At 49.8% G+C, this 18,901-nt stretch overlaps 2 protein-coding genes across 2 annotated transcripts in view; one reads left to right on the top strand and one right to left on the bottom strand.

Moving 5' to 3' along the window:
• SYN3 (synapsin III) overlaps window positions 1-18,901 on the bottom strand; it is a 453,079-nt gene that overhangs the window by 241,474 nt on the left and 192,704 nt on the right. The window lies entirely within an intron of this gene.
• TIMP3 (TIMP metallopeptidase inhibitor 3) overlaps window positions 352-18,901 on the top strand; it is a 57,991-nt gene continuing 39,441 nt past the window's right edge. Inside the window, exon 1 of the mRNA XM_046646802.1 lies at window positions 352-779. Within this exon, the coding sequence (XP_046502758.1) occupies window positions 659-779 (121 nt within the window). The 5' untranslated portion in view covers window positions 352-658. The remainder of the gene's footprint in view (window positions 780-18,901) is intronic.

The raw sequence follows: 18,901 nt of genomic DNA, 5'->3' as shown, positions 1-18,901 counted from the left end.
CCTGCCAAAAGGTTGGTGCTGGGGTAGGTGGTCGTTGATTCTGCTTTGGGTCAGAGGCTCCCAATGGGCAGGGTGGGCGTGTGGCGAGGGTGCAGGCGAGAGGGGCGCCGCTCGGGGGACACTCGGTCGGAGGCGCGCCCCAGTCCACCTACTCGCGCGCGCACAGCCGCATTATTCCCTATAAGGATCTGAACGGTCCGGGGCCGCCCCGCCCGGTCGCCCCGCGCCCCCGGCCCCGCCCCCTTTTCGGAGGGCCGATGAGGTAATGCGGCCCTGCCATTGGTCGGAGGGGGCGGGCCCCGAGGGCCCCGCGGGGGTGCCGGGGGGACCCGCGCTATATCACTCGGCCGCCGGGCAGCGGCGCAGAGCGGGCAGCGGGCGGGCGCTCGGACGGCTTCTCCTGCTCCTGCTCCTCCGGCTCCGGCTCCGGCTCCCGCTCCTTCTCCGGAGACACCTCCTGCCCGCAGAGTCGTGCGCCAGCGCCCGGGCAGCCTCGCCGCGCCCCATCCCGTCCCGCTGGGCACTCGGGGGGCAGCGCGCCCGAAGCCAAAGTTGCCCCGCACGGCCGGGCGGGTGAACTCGGGCTGCAGCGGCCCCGCGGGCGGCGCGCACCGCAACTTTGGAGAGGCGAGCAGCAGCCCCAGCAGCGGCCGCGGCGATGACTCCCTGGCTTGGGCTCGTCGTGCTCCTGGGCAGCTGGAGCCTGGGGGACTGGGGCGCCGAGGCGTGCACATGCTCGCCCAGCCACCCCCAGGACGCCTTCTGCAACTCTGACATCGGTAAGCGCTCCCGGTGTCCCCGCCAGAGCCCCCGCGGTGCCCGCTCGCGCGCTGCAGCCCGGACTGGGTCGCTGCCCCGGGCGGCGTGGCGAACCCCGCTCCTTTTCTCTGCCTGGGCTTAGGGTGGGGTGGTGAGCCTCAGTTTCCTCGGGCTGGGGCTCTGGCATAACCGAGAGGGGAGCTGCCCTGCAGAGAAACCCCACACTGGCCGAGTGAACTGCAGCTTTTGCTCTCCTTTTAGGGCGTGAGGTCCCTACCGCTCCTTTGACATCTGGAAAATTTCCCGTTTCACTATTGCAGGAGGAGGGGCTGGAGGAGAAGGCTGGGAGAGAGGGTTCCTAAAACTTGCAATGCCAACTAAAGTGCTGGGATGTTAAGTAGTTAAAGGAAAAACAAAAGTTGCCAGCCATGTGCACAGAAAGTTGCAGGAGAAACTTTCAGTTCTCTGAGTTTGCATCATCTCCCGCGTCCATGAAGTTCATTCTTTTCATTGAGACCCAACCCAGCCTCAGCTTCCCAGGCAAGTGCTAACCCAGCTTCTTGGACTGCCAAGTCTGGGTGGATTTAAGGAGAAAAATGAGAAGAAAGCCGTGGGGTTGACCCTCCCCCGGAGGAACTGTATTTGACAGTGTTGATAGCAAGCAGGAGGTGGCGTGTGTGAGGGATCGCTTATCACATAGCTGCGAGAATTTGCAGGAAGGCTGTTTTTTTTTTCCTTGAATATGTGTGGGGAGGGGGAGAATGAGCAGGAAAAATAGATTTGTCATCAAAAGAACAAAGATGCCCAGGGTCACATCGTGGTGACAATTCCAAGCTGGACCTCGAGTCTTGATTAGAGAGACTCAGTAAGAAGGCTAACCAGTTTTTATCAAGGGCTTCCAGAGTGTCCTGGGAGAGCTTGTCTGGGAGTGTTCGGGACACTTGTGTTTGGATGGCCAGAGGTGGAGGAGCAGCTGGAAAACATCTCTCTCCTCCTTTCCAGCTCATAAAGCATGCAAGTCCAGTGGCCTCTGCTGTGTGTGTGTGTGTGTGTGTGTGTGTGTGTGCACGCACGGGCTGGGGGTGGGGTGGAACACAGTCTGGCCGCCCTCTGCTTGTGTCGATTCAGAGGTGAAGAATGGAGCGTGTGTGTTTTAAGTACAGTCATAAAGGGGAAGGAAAATTTTCCACTGGGTCCTGGGTGAGGGCCTCCACAAGTGTGCTGCAGGGGAGGGGGGAGGAGACCGGAGCCTGGCAGAGGAGGCAGCTGAGGTTGGGAGGGGCGCTGCTGGTGGGCCCAGCCAAGCCTAGGAGAAGTCAGGGAGGTGGCTGTGGTGACCAGGAGGTCAGTCCAGTTGGCAGGCGTGGGTGTTTGTGTGACCTGGGGTCACCCTTGTTAGAGGTCCCCTGGGGCTCATGTTGTACGCCCTGCCCTTCCCTCTCCCGGGGGATTCTGGCTGGTCCCTGGGTTTGTGAGTTGCCTGGGAGGATCCTTTTGGGCTGCCTGAGGCCCGGAAGGGTTTTCTCCCTTCTCCTTTGACTGCCCCCACCCAAATTCCACTTGGCCTGTCCCATCTCATCCCTTGGTGACATTCCCACCTGAGTCATGTTGGGAGCTGCTGCTGCTGGCGGTGGTGGGTTCTGGTCTTGCTCAGTGAGGAGCACACACACTCGGGGCCAGGGCGCTGACAGGTGGAGTCAAGGCGCCCTCTTCTGCTTGACAATGGCTTGGATGTGTTCACTGGGATTGTTTTGGGTGTGTGGGGAGAGGGAGACCTCATGCCTCCCCCCTTGCCCTTGACTTTGGGATTTCCACCCTGGAAGGTCACCAGGGAACAGTGGAAACAGGAGCAAGGAGACCCTGCTTCCAATGGGGGCGCTGCTTGACTCAGTTTCCTGGTTAGCTTTCCTGCTGTGGGTCTGGGCTGATGCAGAAAGTTTCTTGTGATTTCTCTGGATTTATTCAAGAATAAATCCCCCTGCCACCCTCTTCAAGAAAGGGGGCCCAGAGAAAAGCTGAGTTACCAGAAAGTATCCAAAGCCCAGAACATTGTGGTAGCAAGAAGAAAAAAAGAGACAAAAAAATCTTCGATGCCCTGGCACCGATCCAACACTGTTCTGCCTGCCTTTGGTGCACTGCACTGGTGGCAAGGATGAGATAATGCTTTTAAAAATGGGAGGTGTGGATGTGGGCTGCTTGCTTGTTGACCTCCGCCGCCTTACAGCACCCTGCTGGTGCCCAGTAGGTGGCTCCCAGTTTTCCCAGCTCGCGGCCTTTCTGGTTTACGTCTGGGTTGAAGCTCTGCTCAGAAATGTGTAGGAGCTCCCCATTCCCCGTGACCTCCAGGAGCCACCCCCAGCCAACGCTGTAGCCCATTAAAGATGCTCAAGCCAGTCCACCAGCTTCTAGAACCTTCTTGGCTGTTTTCTCTTCGTGACCAGGTGCCGTGTTGCTGGGTGAAGGGCACGGTGTCCTGGCTTGGCCCTTGTTAAGGAACACCCCGTGGCCTTCCCTCTCCTTCCTCCTTATCCACAGGTGTCTCTTTTTGCCTTTCTCCCCCAAAGCCCCCGGGGACTTGCATTGCCTTCTGGGTGAGGAGGAGTTAAAAGGTGTTTCTATGGCAACTCCAGGCCCTGCACCCTAGCGAAATGTTTAGGAGAAGAATAAACTACATGCCGGCTTATAAAACATACTGTGGGGAAAGAAAAGGGCTTGGCAGCCGCCACAATGTCTATGGCCCCCTCCCCACCAGCCATTGCCCCTGAAACTCTTGACAAAACCTTGCCTCGGGAGGAGGGGTGGGAGGGAGCTGGGAATGAAGGAGCCTGCCTCAGCCGGGCAAATCCTGCTCCAGCAGCTCTGTCCAGCCCAGGAAGAGGTGGGCAGTGCCAATTTTCAGAGCCTTCTGAAAATCAGGGTGTGCGTGTGTGTGTGTGTGTGTGTGTGTGTGTGGTTTTTGCAGGGGGGCCGGGCGGTAGAGAGAGAGAAATTTGTTTCAGAATGCCAAGCCCTCCTCTTTCCCTCCCTGGCAAAGAGGAATGAGGCTGTGGGACGGAGTGTTGGGGGCCTGCCCCCTGAGCCTGTTGGGAATTCGAGAGCGAGGCTCTGCTTGGGGGCCCGCTGCCAGCCCTGGAGGATGGTCCCTGGATATCTCCAAATTGTTTTGGCAGGGACCAGTGCCAGTGGATTCTTTCAGTATCAGATCTGAGGTTGTGGTTTTAGCCAAGAAGCCATTTGCAAAGAAGTCAGATCCATTGCCTGTCACTCACACATACACAATTGCACTCTACACCAGGCTTTGTGACTTAAGGAAAATAAAAAGGATCAGACTTCAGAGAGGAGCTGGCCCCTTGGGGAGGGGTCCCAGGCAGGCTGTTGACCTCTTGGGAACCTTGGAGAGAGGAGAGCTGCTCTTCACAGGAAGAAGGAAGGGACATCTCAGACTCCCACTGGGTGCAACCACTTCACAGACCCTGTGTCTTTCATCCACCCAGTAACCTTAAGAGTGGTATTATGCCAATTTTTCAGATGGAAAACACTGAATCTGAGAGAGGTTGTGCTTTCCCAAGGTCCCCCAGCTACTAAATGGTAAGGCTCGGTTCATCCTTAGTTAATGCCATTCTTCAAAAAGTTTTCAAGTTGCATTTATCTTGGATATTCTAAGGCAGACAACCCCTCCTGGGACGGAAATGGAATGGACAGTTAACACTTGAGAGTGCTTTATTTATTGACCTGAGAAGTTTTCATTAAAAATAGAAAGATAGCCAAAATGGCCAGCGGTTTTAATTAAACATCACTTTATGGGAGGGAGAAATTATTATTATTACTGTTATTATTATATTAGGGTATAAATAGAGAAAAATAAAGGAAAATTCCTAATGTTCTTTGGCTATTAGAACTGGAAGAGACCATCAAAACCACCAAGTCAAAGTTAAAAAATGGCTCAGTTTGTCTCACTGAGGCCCCGGGGGATAAGGACAGCTAATGGAGACGAGACATCTTGAGCTTGCATACTCCTCCTCTTCCAGGCGGGGATGCGTTGGGGCTGCCCAGGGCGAGGTGCCCAGTCTATGCAGACGGCCAGTGTGGTGGAAGAAAACCAGAGGCAGAGTCAGGAGACGGGGTCCTGGCTGGCAGGCGAAGGTGCCTCTCCCACAGCTCTGTGCCCCTGTCGCAGTCCCTGGATAGATAAGGCTGGAAGCATGGCCACAGGAGTGGCTTGGGTGGAGGGACTTTTGTTTGTTTTGCAAGAACAGCAGGAACCATTCAGCTCCACTGCTGAACGGCACATTCCAACAGGTTCATTAATTAAAAACAAAAACAACAACACAATTCTCCTTGCGTTTGACTTTTACCATTCCAGCCGGTATGGACAAGGAGGCCCCTTCTTCTAGGCTGTGTCATAGTCAACGCCTGCGTGGCCTCAAGAGGCAGGGTGGGGTGGTGGAAAGGCCGTGGGGCAGGCAGAGCTGGGCTTCATTCCTTCCTCTGGGGCTTGGTGGCTGTGTTGCTTGGGCATGTTACTGGACGTCTTTAAGCTTTCGTTTCCTCATTTATAAAAGGGGAATCATAATTTGTTCCATTTCAACCGTTTCATTTTATTCTACATATTTAAAGTTACAAGTATTATGTGAATACATTCCATGTCCCTGTGTGTATCTGTGCGTATATCTATATCCATCCATCCATACTCCATCCATCTATCCATCACCCATCCATGTCTATCTATCTATCTATCTATCTGTCTGTCTGTCTAAAATCAGATAAGGGGGAAGTCTTTTTTGATCACTTCCTCTAATTCTAGCTCCTTCTCCAGACCATTTCCTCCCTGTGCATTTACATACATAGGTACCTGTAGAAAATTTATAGTAGTTTTTTCCCTTAAAAACATGAATAATCGAACACTATAAATAGTGGAAAACCGTATATAGCATTCTGCTTTTTTTTCATTGAACAATGTATGTTAGAGATTGTTCTGAGATATACATATGGATCTAGTTCATTCTTTTTGTGTATAGTATTCCATAGGGTCATAATTTTTTTTTTTCCTTTTGAGGAAGATTAGCCCTGAGCTAACATCTGCCACCAATCCTCCTCCTTTTACTGAGGAAGACTGGCCCTGAGCTAACATCCGTGCCCATCTTCCTCTACTTTATGTGGGATGCCTGCCACAGCATGGCTTGCCAAGCCGTGCATAGGTCTGCACCCGGGATCCGAACTGGCGAACCCCGGGCTGCCGAAGCCGAACGCGGGAACTTAACTGCTGCATCACCGGGCTGGCCCCTAGGGTCATAATTTTAAAAACCTAATTATGGAGTGATTACTATGGGCTAGGCATCATTCCATACAATTAACATGCATTAACTCATTTAATTCTCTTAATAGTCCTGTGAGGCAGCTGTGTTACTGTTGTCTCCACTTTACAGATGAGGAAATTGAGTCTTAGAAAAATTAGGTAACTTGTTCAAGGTTACTACAGAGCCTGCATTTAAACCCCTGCAGCCTGGCATTAAAATATAATCAATACTATCTATTACATTACATTACATTATATTATACTATATGTTATATTGTATATATTACTATATACTATTATATTGCTATAATAACATAATATCCCTATAGGTATAGGTATATATCTATTTAACCATCCCCCATTGATAGATGTCTAGGTTTCTAACAGCTGTTCACCCTTACAAAGAGCACTGCAACAGTCATTGTACAATCCTCTTGTTCACATGTTACAAATATTTCTCTATGGGAAACATACCATTGGAATTATTGCACATAAGTAAGTGCATTTTACATTTTAATAGTTCCTGCCAGTTTGCCCTCCAGAGTGGCTGTGTTAACATAGTTCTTTTCGGATGTGCAACATGAAGGGATGGAGGAACTATTCCGGCCCTGTGTAATACTTCCATGCTTCTCTCAAATGGGAAAGCAATCTATAATTTTTATTGACTTTCTAGGGTTTTTCCTCCTTTCGCTTATCCCTTTGTCCCTTCTAAAGTGAGCAAACTTAGGGCTACTTAGACCAAGTTGAGGGAGCATTGTTATAGGGAGCGAGGGGCTTCAGTGCCAGGAAAGCTGTGGTCCTTGAATTGTGGCAGTTTGGAGTAATTCAGTTGAAGATGCTGTGGTTTTTTTGCTTTCATAATAAGCAATGGGCCTTTCGTTCCATGAAGCTGTTTGACTTTGGGGTTTCACATGAACCCACGTTTAAGCATATGTGGCTATATTTTGAAGACACAGGGCACAGGGTTTTGTTTGGTGACTCAAAGATGCCCCATAGTAGACCGGCCTGGCCCAGTTCATGGTGGCACCAGGGGACTCAACCTTTTGTCACCCTACTCCCCTTGTTGTTGCATTTGGATGGCACTTGGATGGGAGTGGTGGGATGGCCATGGAGATGCACATGGACTGTGGAGAGGGAGGCAAGGTGGCTCCCAAACAGGAAAGATGCTGGGGTCTTGTCAGTCATTATGGGAGCAGCAAGGGCTGGTTTAAGAGAGAGTTCACTGTCCTGATTAAAACCCTTCAGTGGACTCTTGAAATAAAGTGTCATAAAATGACTCTTACAAGGACTGATCTGGCCCCTGCCTAATTCTTCATCCTCTCATCACTGCACCTTCCAGCTCCAGCTGTTCATGTATTCTCTCTCTGGCTCTTGGCCCATGCTGTCCCCTTGGTTTTGAACATTCCTCATTAACTTCTCATTCTCCAGGTCACATGCGGTCCCATTTCCTGGCCCACTCCTTGGCATTGGTGCGGAAGAACAGTCACGCCTTGCCCAAATTTTAAACACGTTGAAAAACACCATCTTTAGTAAAAGCCAAATTCTCCAAAGCTATGTGGGAAATTCCCAGAGGGGGCCATTCTTGGGTTGGGCGAGACCTAAGCGCTGTGTACCACCCAAAGGGATGCATCTAACCCCCCTGAGAGGGGCGGGACCTGCTATGCTGTCTACATTACTTGATAAGCCCAGTCCCATCTTCTGGACATTATACTCCACCACCATCCCAGAGAAAAATGTAGAGATTTCTAAATGCCATCCCAGCAGGAGAGGACCAAAAATGATAACTACCTTTCATTGAGGTGCACTTACTATGTGCCAGGCACTGTACCAAACTCCTTACTTGCATATGCTGTGAAGTGGGGACTGCCCATCCCAGCTGCCTGGTGAGTGATTTGAGGCTAGAGAGGTGAAATCCTTATCCAAGATCACACTGCTAGGAAACAGACAAGCCGGAACCGCCACTTGCTTGGTCTGTCTCCAAAACTTGTATTGCAAATTAGTCTCTTATATAGACCAAGGGCTGGGAATCTTTGGACGTGGGAAGTTGCTACTCCTTTGCAACTTCCCCCACCTTGGTTTTCTGATGCCACACTGTCAGGGGTCCCCTTGGTATGCTTCTCTGATTTTTTCTGTAGCCAGCCTCTCCAGCCCTTGCCTCCTCTGCTACCCCCAATTTTATTACAGTACAGTCCCAATGAAAGCAAGCCTGGAACCCCATTTCTAATTTCTATCCCAGTGCTCTTTCCACTGAATCAGTGGTTCCCAGCCTTTTCAACACCATGGACTATTGGCTATTAATTTTCCATCAGTGGGTTCCATGTTTGGAAAAATTATCCATCACTACTTCATGTGTTGAGTGTTGATTATTTTTCCATTAGAAGAACTAGTTAAAATATATCTATAATGACTGATACTAGCCGGTCATTATTCTGACACAGTCAGCTAGTATGTCAATTAATTGTAGCCCAAAGCACAGAAACTTGGTGTTTTCTTAAGCCTGGGGAGCATTCTCATGGGCTGTTGGATGACTGTAGGGTTAGGGTTGGGCTGGCTTACTGAAATGCTGAAAATAGCTCATGGAGCCCCTCGTCATCACTGTTCTTCACACCTCTGAGAATGGCCCTTTAGTTTTACATGGGTTTACCATCTCTCCTCCTTGTGGGCAGGTCCACACATTGACCCTCCCTTGCCATATTCCTATGACCTCACAGTGCTGAGAACGGGGCTGGCGGAGGTGGCAGGGAAACAATGTGCCCTCGTTGGGTTGCACACCCTTTCAGAGGAGGTGACGTGGCTTCAGGTATTGTTTTCCTGTATTAACCTCTGATAGGCTGGAGCAGATGAATGTTGATTCTAGCTAAAGGGACTCGCTAAACCGTGTAAGACAGGAGGTCACCTGGTGTCTTTCCAAGCTGTAATGGAACGGAGGCCTTTTTGCTTCGTCGCTAAAAAGTTAGAGTCTAGAGGAGGCGAGGGGATCCATTGAACCTTTCCTGTCCATTTATAAGCTCTCTGTGAGGCTGGGGTGGTTTGGCTGCCCCAGAAGGGATGGTCCCTGCTGCCCAGCACGCAGTTCTGATTCACATCGATGTAAATCTTATCACCTAAGGGTGGCATGCACGGCACAGAGAGTGGAGATGTTAAGTGTTCCCAGGCCTGCGGCCACCTGGCTTTTTGTGGGGGTGGGGAAGAGAAGGAGAGCTGTAAGATTTGGTCTCAGAGCCCAAGGTAAAGTTCAGCGAGTGGAAAAACAGAGCCCTGGGAGGACAGGGGGTGGAGGGGTGGGGAGAGGGGAAATCCTGAGCAGACCAGATCATTCTGGAACCAGAGACCTTAAATATTGCCTGCAGTTACCCTGCCCCCTCCACCCAACTTTGATCCCTCTGGGAGTGGGGGCCCCAGGCATGGAATCGCCCAGTGGCCTGCAGAGAAGGACTGTTGCGTTCAGAAATCTTAGAGCTCCTGCACTCCCCAGAATAGGGCGTGGGGAAGGCGAGCCTTGCACCCTGGCTCAGACTTCACGAGGATGTGGGTTCGTCACTTGAGGGATCATGGATATTTGCCTAAACTGCGTCCGGTTCACGAGTTAGGAGGGGTCTCCTTTTCATTTAGACTTTATCGTTGTGTATAGATGCATAACCTTTGAGATTTGGAAACAGAGCAGCTCTGGTGAGCTCTGCTGCTCAGAAGCTTGGGCCTCAGTTTCCTCATCTGCAAAATGGGGGAACTAATAGTATGTAGTACCACATTGGGTTGGTGATTAAGTGAAATAATTCATGGACAACGTTTAGCACATGGTAGCAGGGTTGTTCAATTATATGCAAGAGCGGGTATTCTCAGTTTATTTTTTGGTGAGGAAAATGGGACCCCGAGGGGCGATGTGACATTTTTCAGGATCACATACAGAAAGCTGAGTTTCAAAATCATGGTTGTTTGACGCCCCCCACCGCCCCCGCCATCTGATGCTTTCCCACTTTGTCACACTGCCTCCCACAGGACAGAGAAACAAACAACTAAGTTCCCTACTCTGTATTTTCATAACTCTCCGCATTTTAGAGTCTTAAGTTCACTTGATCTTATTTGATGATCACAACATCCCACTGAGGAAGGCAGGACGGTGGGAGTCATCGTTCCCATTAAACAGATGTCAATAGTGAGAATCGGTGTGGTTCTGGAGCATGGCCACCAGCCCATACATGGACTTGGGAGTGGAACCCATGTCTTCAGAGGGCAAGTCCTACACTCTTTTCAAGGGTCAGGTGCCGCCCTTTCCTCTCTAGACCAGCACTCTCTAGACTGCTCTGGCATGTTTGCCTCTGATAGGCACAGGTCGAAGATGCTGGGGTAGCCAACGGGAGGGCCTGGGAAATGGACTGATACTATGATACCGATACTGATACTGATATGGAAATGGGTGATACTGAACTTGGATGTCAAATCCATGCCCCCTGTCCCTGTCTACACCCGGGGCTGGGAGATGCAGCGTGGGGCACAGGAGTGAGCACTGGCCTCGAGTTGGGACACCTGGGTTCTAGTTCTGGTTTACCACTTGATTGGGGAATCACCTTGGTGATGTCAACCTCCCTGGATTTCAAGCTCTTATCTGTAAAATGGCAGGATTGGTTCTATGTGGCCTGTACACATATACATTTTTCTCACATCTATTTATAGTAATTAATATTTTCCTGAATGCCTACTATGTGTCCAGTGTTTCTGGCTCTAAGCTCCCTTGGGAGGGGCTCTCTAGCTGAATAATTGAGCACTGAAATCCATCAGCAACACCTTTTAGGAGGTAACTTCTGTAGAAAAATATGGTCTATTAAGATAAGAGCCAGGACTCTGTGGTTGTAAAAGTGGATGAGGGCTTCAACTGAACAAAACCACTAATGAGCTGACATCCTTTATCGGATGACATATTTGACCACCAAACTTCCTGTTGGAGCAGAGCTGATTTGCCAAACAGATAGCAACCTTGCAGACCTAGTTGATGGCTAGAATTAAAAATCAAGGTCACTTTGGTGTCTGTCATTGATCACTGAAGGGCTTAGTAAAAATTCTGATGAACCCCATTAACACCACTACAGAAGCTAATGGACGAGAGGTGGGGTTGAGAATCAATACTCATCAAAAATAAGGCCTTCCTGATCCACAGTCCACCTGAGCAGTCCCTGGCCCCAGCAAATTTGGTTAATGGGTTGGCTCAACCATCTGTAGCTGAGAAGACTTCTCTCATGGAAGACCAGCTCGGATGAAGACCTGTGATGAAGACGTATGGGATCTGATGGAACGTTTGTTTCCATGAATGAGGAGGGAGTTTGGGAGCCCTAAGCTCAAACCTATGTCCTGTTGGGCACCCACCTTCCAGTCCCCCTCCGCAACAACAGGACACAAACCACTAAAGAGCCCTCCACTGTAGCTTCCTGACACAAATGGCCACCAGGACTGAGCAATGTGGAGGACCCCAACATCCCAGGTTGTTCTCCAGGGTGCAGTTCTGAGCAAATGGGGAAAAAGGCTGCACTGAGGCAGGCAGGTGTAGCTGTGAGTTCTAGTGCCTTCTTTGATTGATTCTCTCTTTGCCTGGGTTTCCTCACCTGTCATCTAGATCAGATCACAAACCCAAATGCCTGCAGAGGCTAGTCACAGAAGTTGGATGTTTGCATATGAAACATATTGAAATATTACTCACTTCTACCAAAAAAAATATATATGTGTTCCCTCAGTCTCTTCCCACTTTGGAGAATAAATGGGTACTAAAAGTTATTTCTTTGGTATAGACAAATAACAAAACAGTGGGCAAATGTGATGATAACTAGCGACGTATCTTTGGCTTTGGAGTGGGGGAGGCAATAGAGAATGGTGGCGACTGTGGCGAACAGAACAGTTCACATCCTTTCTGAAGGGGACAGCAGCTGTCCAGCTCCAGTCTGTCAGAATGTGGGTCCAGTGTTGCCAGATTTCCAGTCTCTTACGATAAGCTAAAAATCCAAAATTTTAGTGTGAAATCTTCTGATTTTTAAATGCTGGCATAATTAAAAAGCAACACACACACACACATACACGTGTATGGGCCACAAAAAAACATGTCCCTGGGCCCGATTCAGTCCTGTGGGTCATCAGTTTTGTGACATAGAGTCCAGATGATCTCTTGAATTTCCTTTGGGTTGTAGGATCTCTCAGTGAATAAGACCAACTGCTTTTTCAGGCAAAGCAATGTACCCTATCCTCAGTGTCCCCAGAGAACACTGCTCATAAGCTTGTTATTGCACTTTCCACACTTTCTGAGCCGGTTAAGAGCACAGATGCTGGCGTGAAATGCTGGTTCAAACGTCTGGCTGCATTAATTGCTAGCTGTATGGTGCTGGGCAACTCAATCCTTCTCAGCCTCATTTTTCTTATCTGTAAAATGGAGTGTGCGATAATAGTCCTCTTAACCTCACAGGGTTGTGGCAGAATTCATTGAGATAATGGGAATCACAGGCTTGGCCCGAGGCCTGGCATGTAGTAAGGGCTTGATAAATGTCAGCCATCATATTATTACTACTTAGTGCCTCCCCCCAGATGGTGAGCCAGCTGGTGGACGGCGAGTCATGTCTTACTCACCAGCTCATTGCCTGATGCATAGTAGGCATGCGATAAAAGCACCTCCAATGAATGAAGACTTTCAAGAAAGAGAGCATTCCAGCCTCTCCAGGCCATAGGGCACTTAGCTCTCTGTGTGTGTCAGAGAGAGAGAGAAAAGAAAAATCAGTCTGGACATGCTGGGCACTGACCAGCTCAATGAGAAAAAGCTGTTGTAAGCTGCTTAGCGTGCTCAAGAGTGGCGATTGTTTTGGAAAATGAAACAAAAGCCCTCGCCCGTCCTTGTCTACCAGAGACGGCAAGAGACGGCTGGGGAAACCGGAGCGCAGCTGCCAGACCTCAGGTGCGGACAAGTGTGCTCACATCATTGGGCGCCTTGGCGGCTTGACGGGTTTTATTCATTGAGGGCCCCTCTAAGGCAGAGGAGATTCCTGGACCTCTTAAAATTTAATGCCCCACCTGGATAGTTAACATCTGTGTTTTATTCTCTTTTAAAAAGTTAACCCCAAATAGTTCAAATTCCTTCTGGATCCCTCAGAGAAGAGTTTCTTACCGGGCGACTCACAAGGAGGGAGACAGAAAGGGTAAGGCTAGACCAGCACTGTCCAGAAGAAACAATTATTGCGAGTCACAAAAGTAAGCCGCATATGTCATTTTAAATGTTCTTATAGCCACATTAAAAAAAAGGAAAAATAATCAATGAAATTAATTTTAGTTCTCTTCTTAACCCAATATGTCCAAAATATTATTTCAACATGTCATCATTAAAAAAAATTGTTTGTGAGATTTAATTTTTTTTTTTAAAGACATATTGTGGTTTCCCTTCTTTTTGGTGGAGAAGATGGGCCCTGAGCTGACATCTGTTCCCAATCTTCCTCTTTTTTTCATTTTTCTCCCCAAAGCCCAAGTACATAGCTGTATATCCTAGTTGTAGGTCCTTCTAGTTCTTCTGTGTGGGACGCCGCCACAGCATGGCTTGATGAGCGGTGTGTAGGTCCATGCCCAGGATCTGAACCAGCGAGCCCCAGGCCGCCAAAGTGGGGCATGCAATCTTAACCACTAGGTCAGTGGGCCTGCCCCCAAGATTTTAAATTTTTTAAGTTTTTGAAATCCAATATATATTTTCCACTCCCAGCACATCTCGGTTTGGACTAGTCACATTTCTGGTGCTTAATAGCCTCTGGTGATTAATGGCCACCACACTAACAGGACAGTACAGGTCAAGATAATATTTGTGAATGCAAAGCATCTTTTTTTTCCCCTCCTTCTAGTTGTTTTATGAGTTGTGCACAGAGATGTGGGGAAACTGGAGGTGCGTTGGGGCTGATCAAGGCTCTGAGTCTACTGACTCCACTTGGCTGCAAGAGATATTCAGGCCGTGTGGGTCCCAGGGTAGGGAACCCGTGCTCTGTGACACTGCAGAAGCCATCTGACTCAGTGCTCTCACTTGACAAGTGGGGCAACTGAGATTCAGAGAGTTGGAGTATTTTAGCCTAAGAAAGCTGGAACTGGAATAAAATTAATGATAATATTTGGTAATATCTAACATTTATTGAGTCATTTTTATATTCCAAGACCTTTTTGTGCATTTTCTCCTTAAACTCTCATAACCACTGAGTCAGGAGGCACTAGTTCCTGATCTGCAGATGAAGAACTTTGGGCTTAGATGAATTAAATATTAAAGCAGCTAATATTTATTGATAGCTGTTCTAAGAAGTTTATATACATATATATTAATTCTAGTATTTACTCTAAACCTACATATTGGGAATTATCATTCCACTTTAAAGATGAGAAGACTGGGATTGAGAGAGGCTGAGTCACTTGCCTAAAATGCAGCTCGTATGTGGTGGAGCCAGGATTTGAGCCCAGGCTGCCTGACTCCAGAGCCCGAGCTCTGAATCACAGATTATGCCCGAGGTTGCCCAGCTGTGCGACGGCAAAGCTGTATGTGAGCTGGTTACATCTGTTCCCTGGTCCACGGGCTTTCTTCACCGACTTGACTGCCTGGCTCACACTCCCCTTGATTCCTAGCACTTTCTGCCTCACTGTGCTGTCGGTAAGGACCAGAACAGAGAGGCTACGGACTCCAGCACTGACTGAAGTGTCCAGCAGAACAGGCACATCTCCTCCGGCTCGGCTGATTCCCAGGCTGGCCTAGCCCATGAAGCCAAATTCCTGGCCCGGTGGAGGAGGGTGGGAGGAACACTTGTCCATCCTGCCTTCCCCGTTGGGCGAGGTCAGTGTACCAGGTTGGAAAGTGGTATCTGTCTAATTGCAGGGGGGGGCGGTGGTTAGGAGGATTAACACTCTTTAAATAGACACCAGAAAACTAAGAATAGCCTTGCTGCCTGGAAATTGATGGGTATTCCTGACCACAGGCCATCCCCCTTAGTAGATGCTCAATAAATGCAGGTCAACTACGGCATAAACAAATGCTAAAAAGGGGTCATTGGGGGAGCCCTTAGCCAGGAAGACTCTGTGCTCTGTATAAAAAGAACTTCGGCTGGAGGTCATTTGAGTCTCCATGCACGCCGGAGACCTCTGCTACCTTTCCTTGTCCACTGTTGTTGACTTGAGGCCAACGCCTTTATTTTTGGCCAGGGGAACGGCAGGCAGTGGAATGCCAGGGAAAGACCAGTTCAGTTTTATTTTTCCTTATTTTGAGCTTGTTCCCTGCTATCCCACTGGGCTAGAAAGAAGGGAATTACTTCCTTTTGTCCTATTATCAAGACCGTGGTGTTCCCTAAAGAGTACTGTGCAGATTCCAGGCCCTCGGCACCTTAAGATGGAAACCTCCAAATTTGCCATCAGGCCTTGATCCGTCCTCTGATGTGGAGCTCCTGGGTCCTTACTGAAGGCTGCCTCACTGTCTGGCTCAGGAGAACTGAGGTTGCCTTCCTGGTAGAAATTCTGCACCACCACCTCTTGTAATTCATCAGGTGGGCTGTGAAGACAGGGGCAGGAAAAATTTCTTTGTAACTGTGGGAAAGCCTAAAGCAGTGTTTCCCAGGGTTTGATCCTCCGAATACCAGTCTTAAGAAATGTCCTTTCGGCTGCCACATGTAGGAAAGCTGTTTATTGTCTTCCCCTCTTAGAGATACGTGCAGTGACTATTAGCATCGCAAAGGCTCTGAGAAGTCCTGCAAGGCTCTGAGAAGTCCTGCAAAGGCTCTGAGAAGTCCTGCAGCATGCTAACCTATTTAGCTCTGTTTAATCCAGTGTTTCCTAAACATGTCTGATCAAGGAACTAATTTTTCCCTGAGAAGCATGGATTCTGAAAACCACTTTTGCCCGTTGGTCTGCCCTGTGCTTGCTGGGCAGGGAAGGGGAAAGTAAGAAATATCATCAGCATTATATCCAGGGAAGCTGCTCATGTGGGATTCCTAAACAGAAATGGCTGCAGTAGTACGAGGGGGCACTTATAGGGGCTGGAAGAATAAGGAGGAAGGTAGGAGTGACCCTTCAGGCCAAATGTTGGCCAGACTTAAGGATCCACCCTATGCCCGTGACTTGTGTTCTAATCCTAATTGACTCAGTTCTAGGCACACTTCAGATTTTTAAATCCTAGTACCTTGTTTATACATTAGGGGCTTGGTGGAAGGAACATGTGGCTGGTGTGACGGTGAGGGATTTAAGACTTGAAGGCAGGGGACGAGTACTGTGGAGAGAAGGTGATCCGTAGCAAGGGGACATTCCCACGTGTCCCCACCCCTGGTCCCCAAGTGGTCTTAGCCTGAGCTCTCAGCTCTCTGCTCTATCTTTCTCTTACATGAGCATCTTAACCATTGTACAGACAGGAGCCTCTCTGAGAATCTGATTAAAGCTGTACATCCAAATTTCTAGACTTTCTGACACCCTCCTGAAGGCTGTCTGTCATCATCTCCCATCCATCCACTTCAGAACCCTTGTAGAGAATCCCTGAGCTGGCGACGGTGTGTTACAGCAAAACAAAAACCAAAACAAACAAAAAGAACCACCTAACTGAATCCGAAACGGTCTGAAAGTTAGTGGTGCTACAAATTCGGCAGTTGGCTTGGAATGTTTTGGTGAATGAACCGATTGATGGATGGTTTGCATCAGTCCACACAGGATGTGAGGTGGCGGCCGGTATTCCATGTCCTAGTTCACGGCTCTGGGCAGAGCAAGGATGGATGCTCCCAGCCTGTGCAGGACGTCAAATACATTCACATTTGTAGCAGAGGGGTCTTGGCTAGCCAGGATCCTGGGGGTCCGCGTGGGAGTGTAGAAAATGGGGCCAGCGCCCCCAAGGGAGAGGGCCCCAGGCCTGGCTCTGCTCCCTCTGGCGGTATGATTCTGGGGCCCAGTCGCTTCCTTTTTGAGGCCCCTTGAGGCAGTTAATGAGAGGTCTTGGGTCCTAAGCCTTGACCATTCAGAGTCTGGCTTTCAGGGTATTTAAGCAGAGAGGGAATGAAAGAGAGCAGGGTGGGGCTGGCGGAGGTGAAAGGCTGGGCGTTTGCCCACCCACCCTCAGGGCTGGGCCCCCAGCTCCTGCACCATTAACTCCAGTCGGAGAAGCCCACGTGCCTGTGGCAAGACTAGGAGAAGCCTCAGGATGAAACTCTGCCACCTGGGCCTGGAGGAGGGGCCGGGGCTGGCGAGGGAGCAGCAGGTAGGGCTCCGAGGCCAGGAGGAATGTGGGCTGGGAAACATTCCCTGTCATGGGGCTCTGACGCCAGGGCCAGGCGGGCGGTGGATTCCGAGCCAGCGGGGTCACTGGGCCCTGCCACTCCTCCTTGCCCCCTCCTTCATAATTTCCTATTTCCTGCCTCCTCCTCCTCTGACACGGGTTATAAATAACCCCAAGGCCGGCCTCTGGGCTTAAGACTAGGTGAGCCAGAGGAAAGTGGAGGGGACGAAGGTGCAGCTGGATCCTGCCACTTGGCCAGGGGGTCACAGGGTTTCAGGTTGCCCCGGGGAATTTTGTTTTCTTGTTTTTTCCACTAGGGAGTGAGGTAGCGAAAGAGGGAATAATCTATGTTGGCTTGAGGAGGCTTGCCCTCCCTTGGGGCGGTGCTGGGTTACGCCTGCAAGGAGCTGCCCCTCTGCTGGCTGCGAATTCCAGGGCCACGGGGCTGGAGAGGCTCAGAGAGAAGGCATCTCAGGATACTCAGAGGACTGGGCGCCATGTTGGCAGGAGCTGTGGCTTCCTTCCCAGGCCCAGCCTGATCCCAAGTGGGAGGCCAAACATACAGAAGGCTGTGTCTCAGTTTCCACCTTCTTCCTCGACTGTCAGTCATGTTGTGCTTGAGACCACCAGGCACGGGCCTCAGCGACCATCATCTCCCAATCTGGCCATCTCCCACCCAACTGGGTACCTGGCTTCCATAACTGTGTAGTGGTCCTATGAATACATTTGCTGTGGACACATCCCTTCCTTGAACAAAGATTTATTGAGCATCTGCTATGGTCCGGGCACTGGGTGAGGTGCTGAGGCCACAAAGATGGACTGGCTATGGCCCCTATTCTCAAGGCCAAGGCTCAGCCTGTCCCCCTCCCTCCTCGACAGTTCTAGCTTAGACAGTTGAGGACCTCCAGGAAGCACCCTCAAGAGGCCCCGTTTCCCACCACATCTTTTGTTTTTAAAGGTTCAGAAAAAAAAATGAGGGATTCTGAAGTGGCCAGTGTATCAGCTTCCTTGAAGCCCACTCATTGCTTGACCTTGTCTTCTGTCCATAGGCCCATGGGAAGTTCTTGCCACCACGATGCCTTTCTGTGGTACCCATCCTACCACAAGGCTTCCTTGGAAACCCATCAACTTATTTTTTTTTCTGGAACCCAAGAGCATTGGGACCCTGGAGATATTTTTCGGTGTGGTGTGTGGGGCAGGTTGCCAACACCTGGAGGGGGGGCATTTTTCTGATTCACATAAAGGTGCAATGTAGGTGTTGCTCCTGGCTCATCTAGGGGAATGAGACCTCTCGCCTGGCCAGGCCCTCTTGGAGGCTGGCTTTGTGTCCAAGGCCATCCTCATTCCCTCTGGGCATGACAAGTTATTTTCCAGCATCTCCTTCTTTCTCTGGTGTGTACGTAGGTGTGTGCTCCCTGCCCTGCTCTGCCCATCCACCCACTCTACTAGCACCATTGGCAGGCCTGGCAAACCTGAGCCTGGGGACAAGACCTGGCATCAGGAACCAATGGACATTCTCCTTGTTGGTATTTTTTTTTTTTTACCTCCTTTACTTTTAGGATGAGGGGCAGTCTTCAGAGTTAGCCTGAGATTTTTCCTGACTCATATTTCAT

This window comes from Equus quagga, chromosome 19 (assembly GCF_021613505.1).
Source record: "Equus quagga isolate Etosha38 chromosome 19, UCLA_HA_Equagga_1.0, whole genome shotgun sequence".
In the NCBI taxonomy this organism is placed as follows: domain Eukaryota; kingdom Metazoa; phylum Chordata; class Mammalia; order Perissodactyla; family Equidae; genus Equus; species Equus quagga.
Note: the sequence above shows the minus strand (reverse complement) of the source record. Positions and strands in the feature narration are given on the sequence as shown.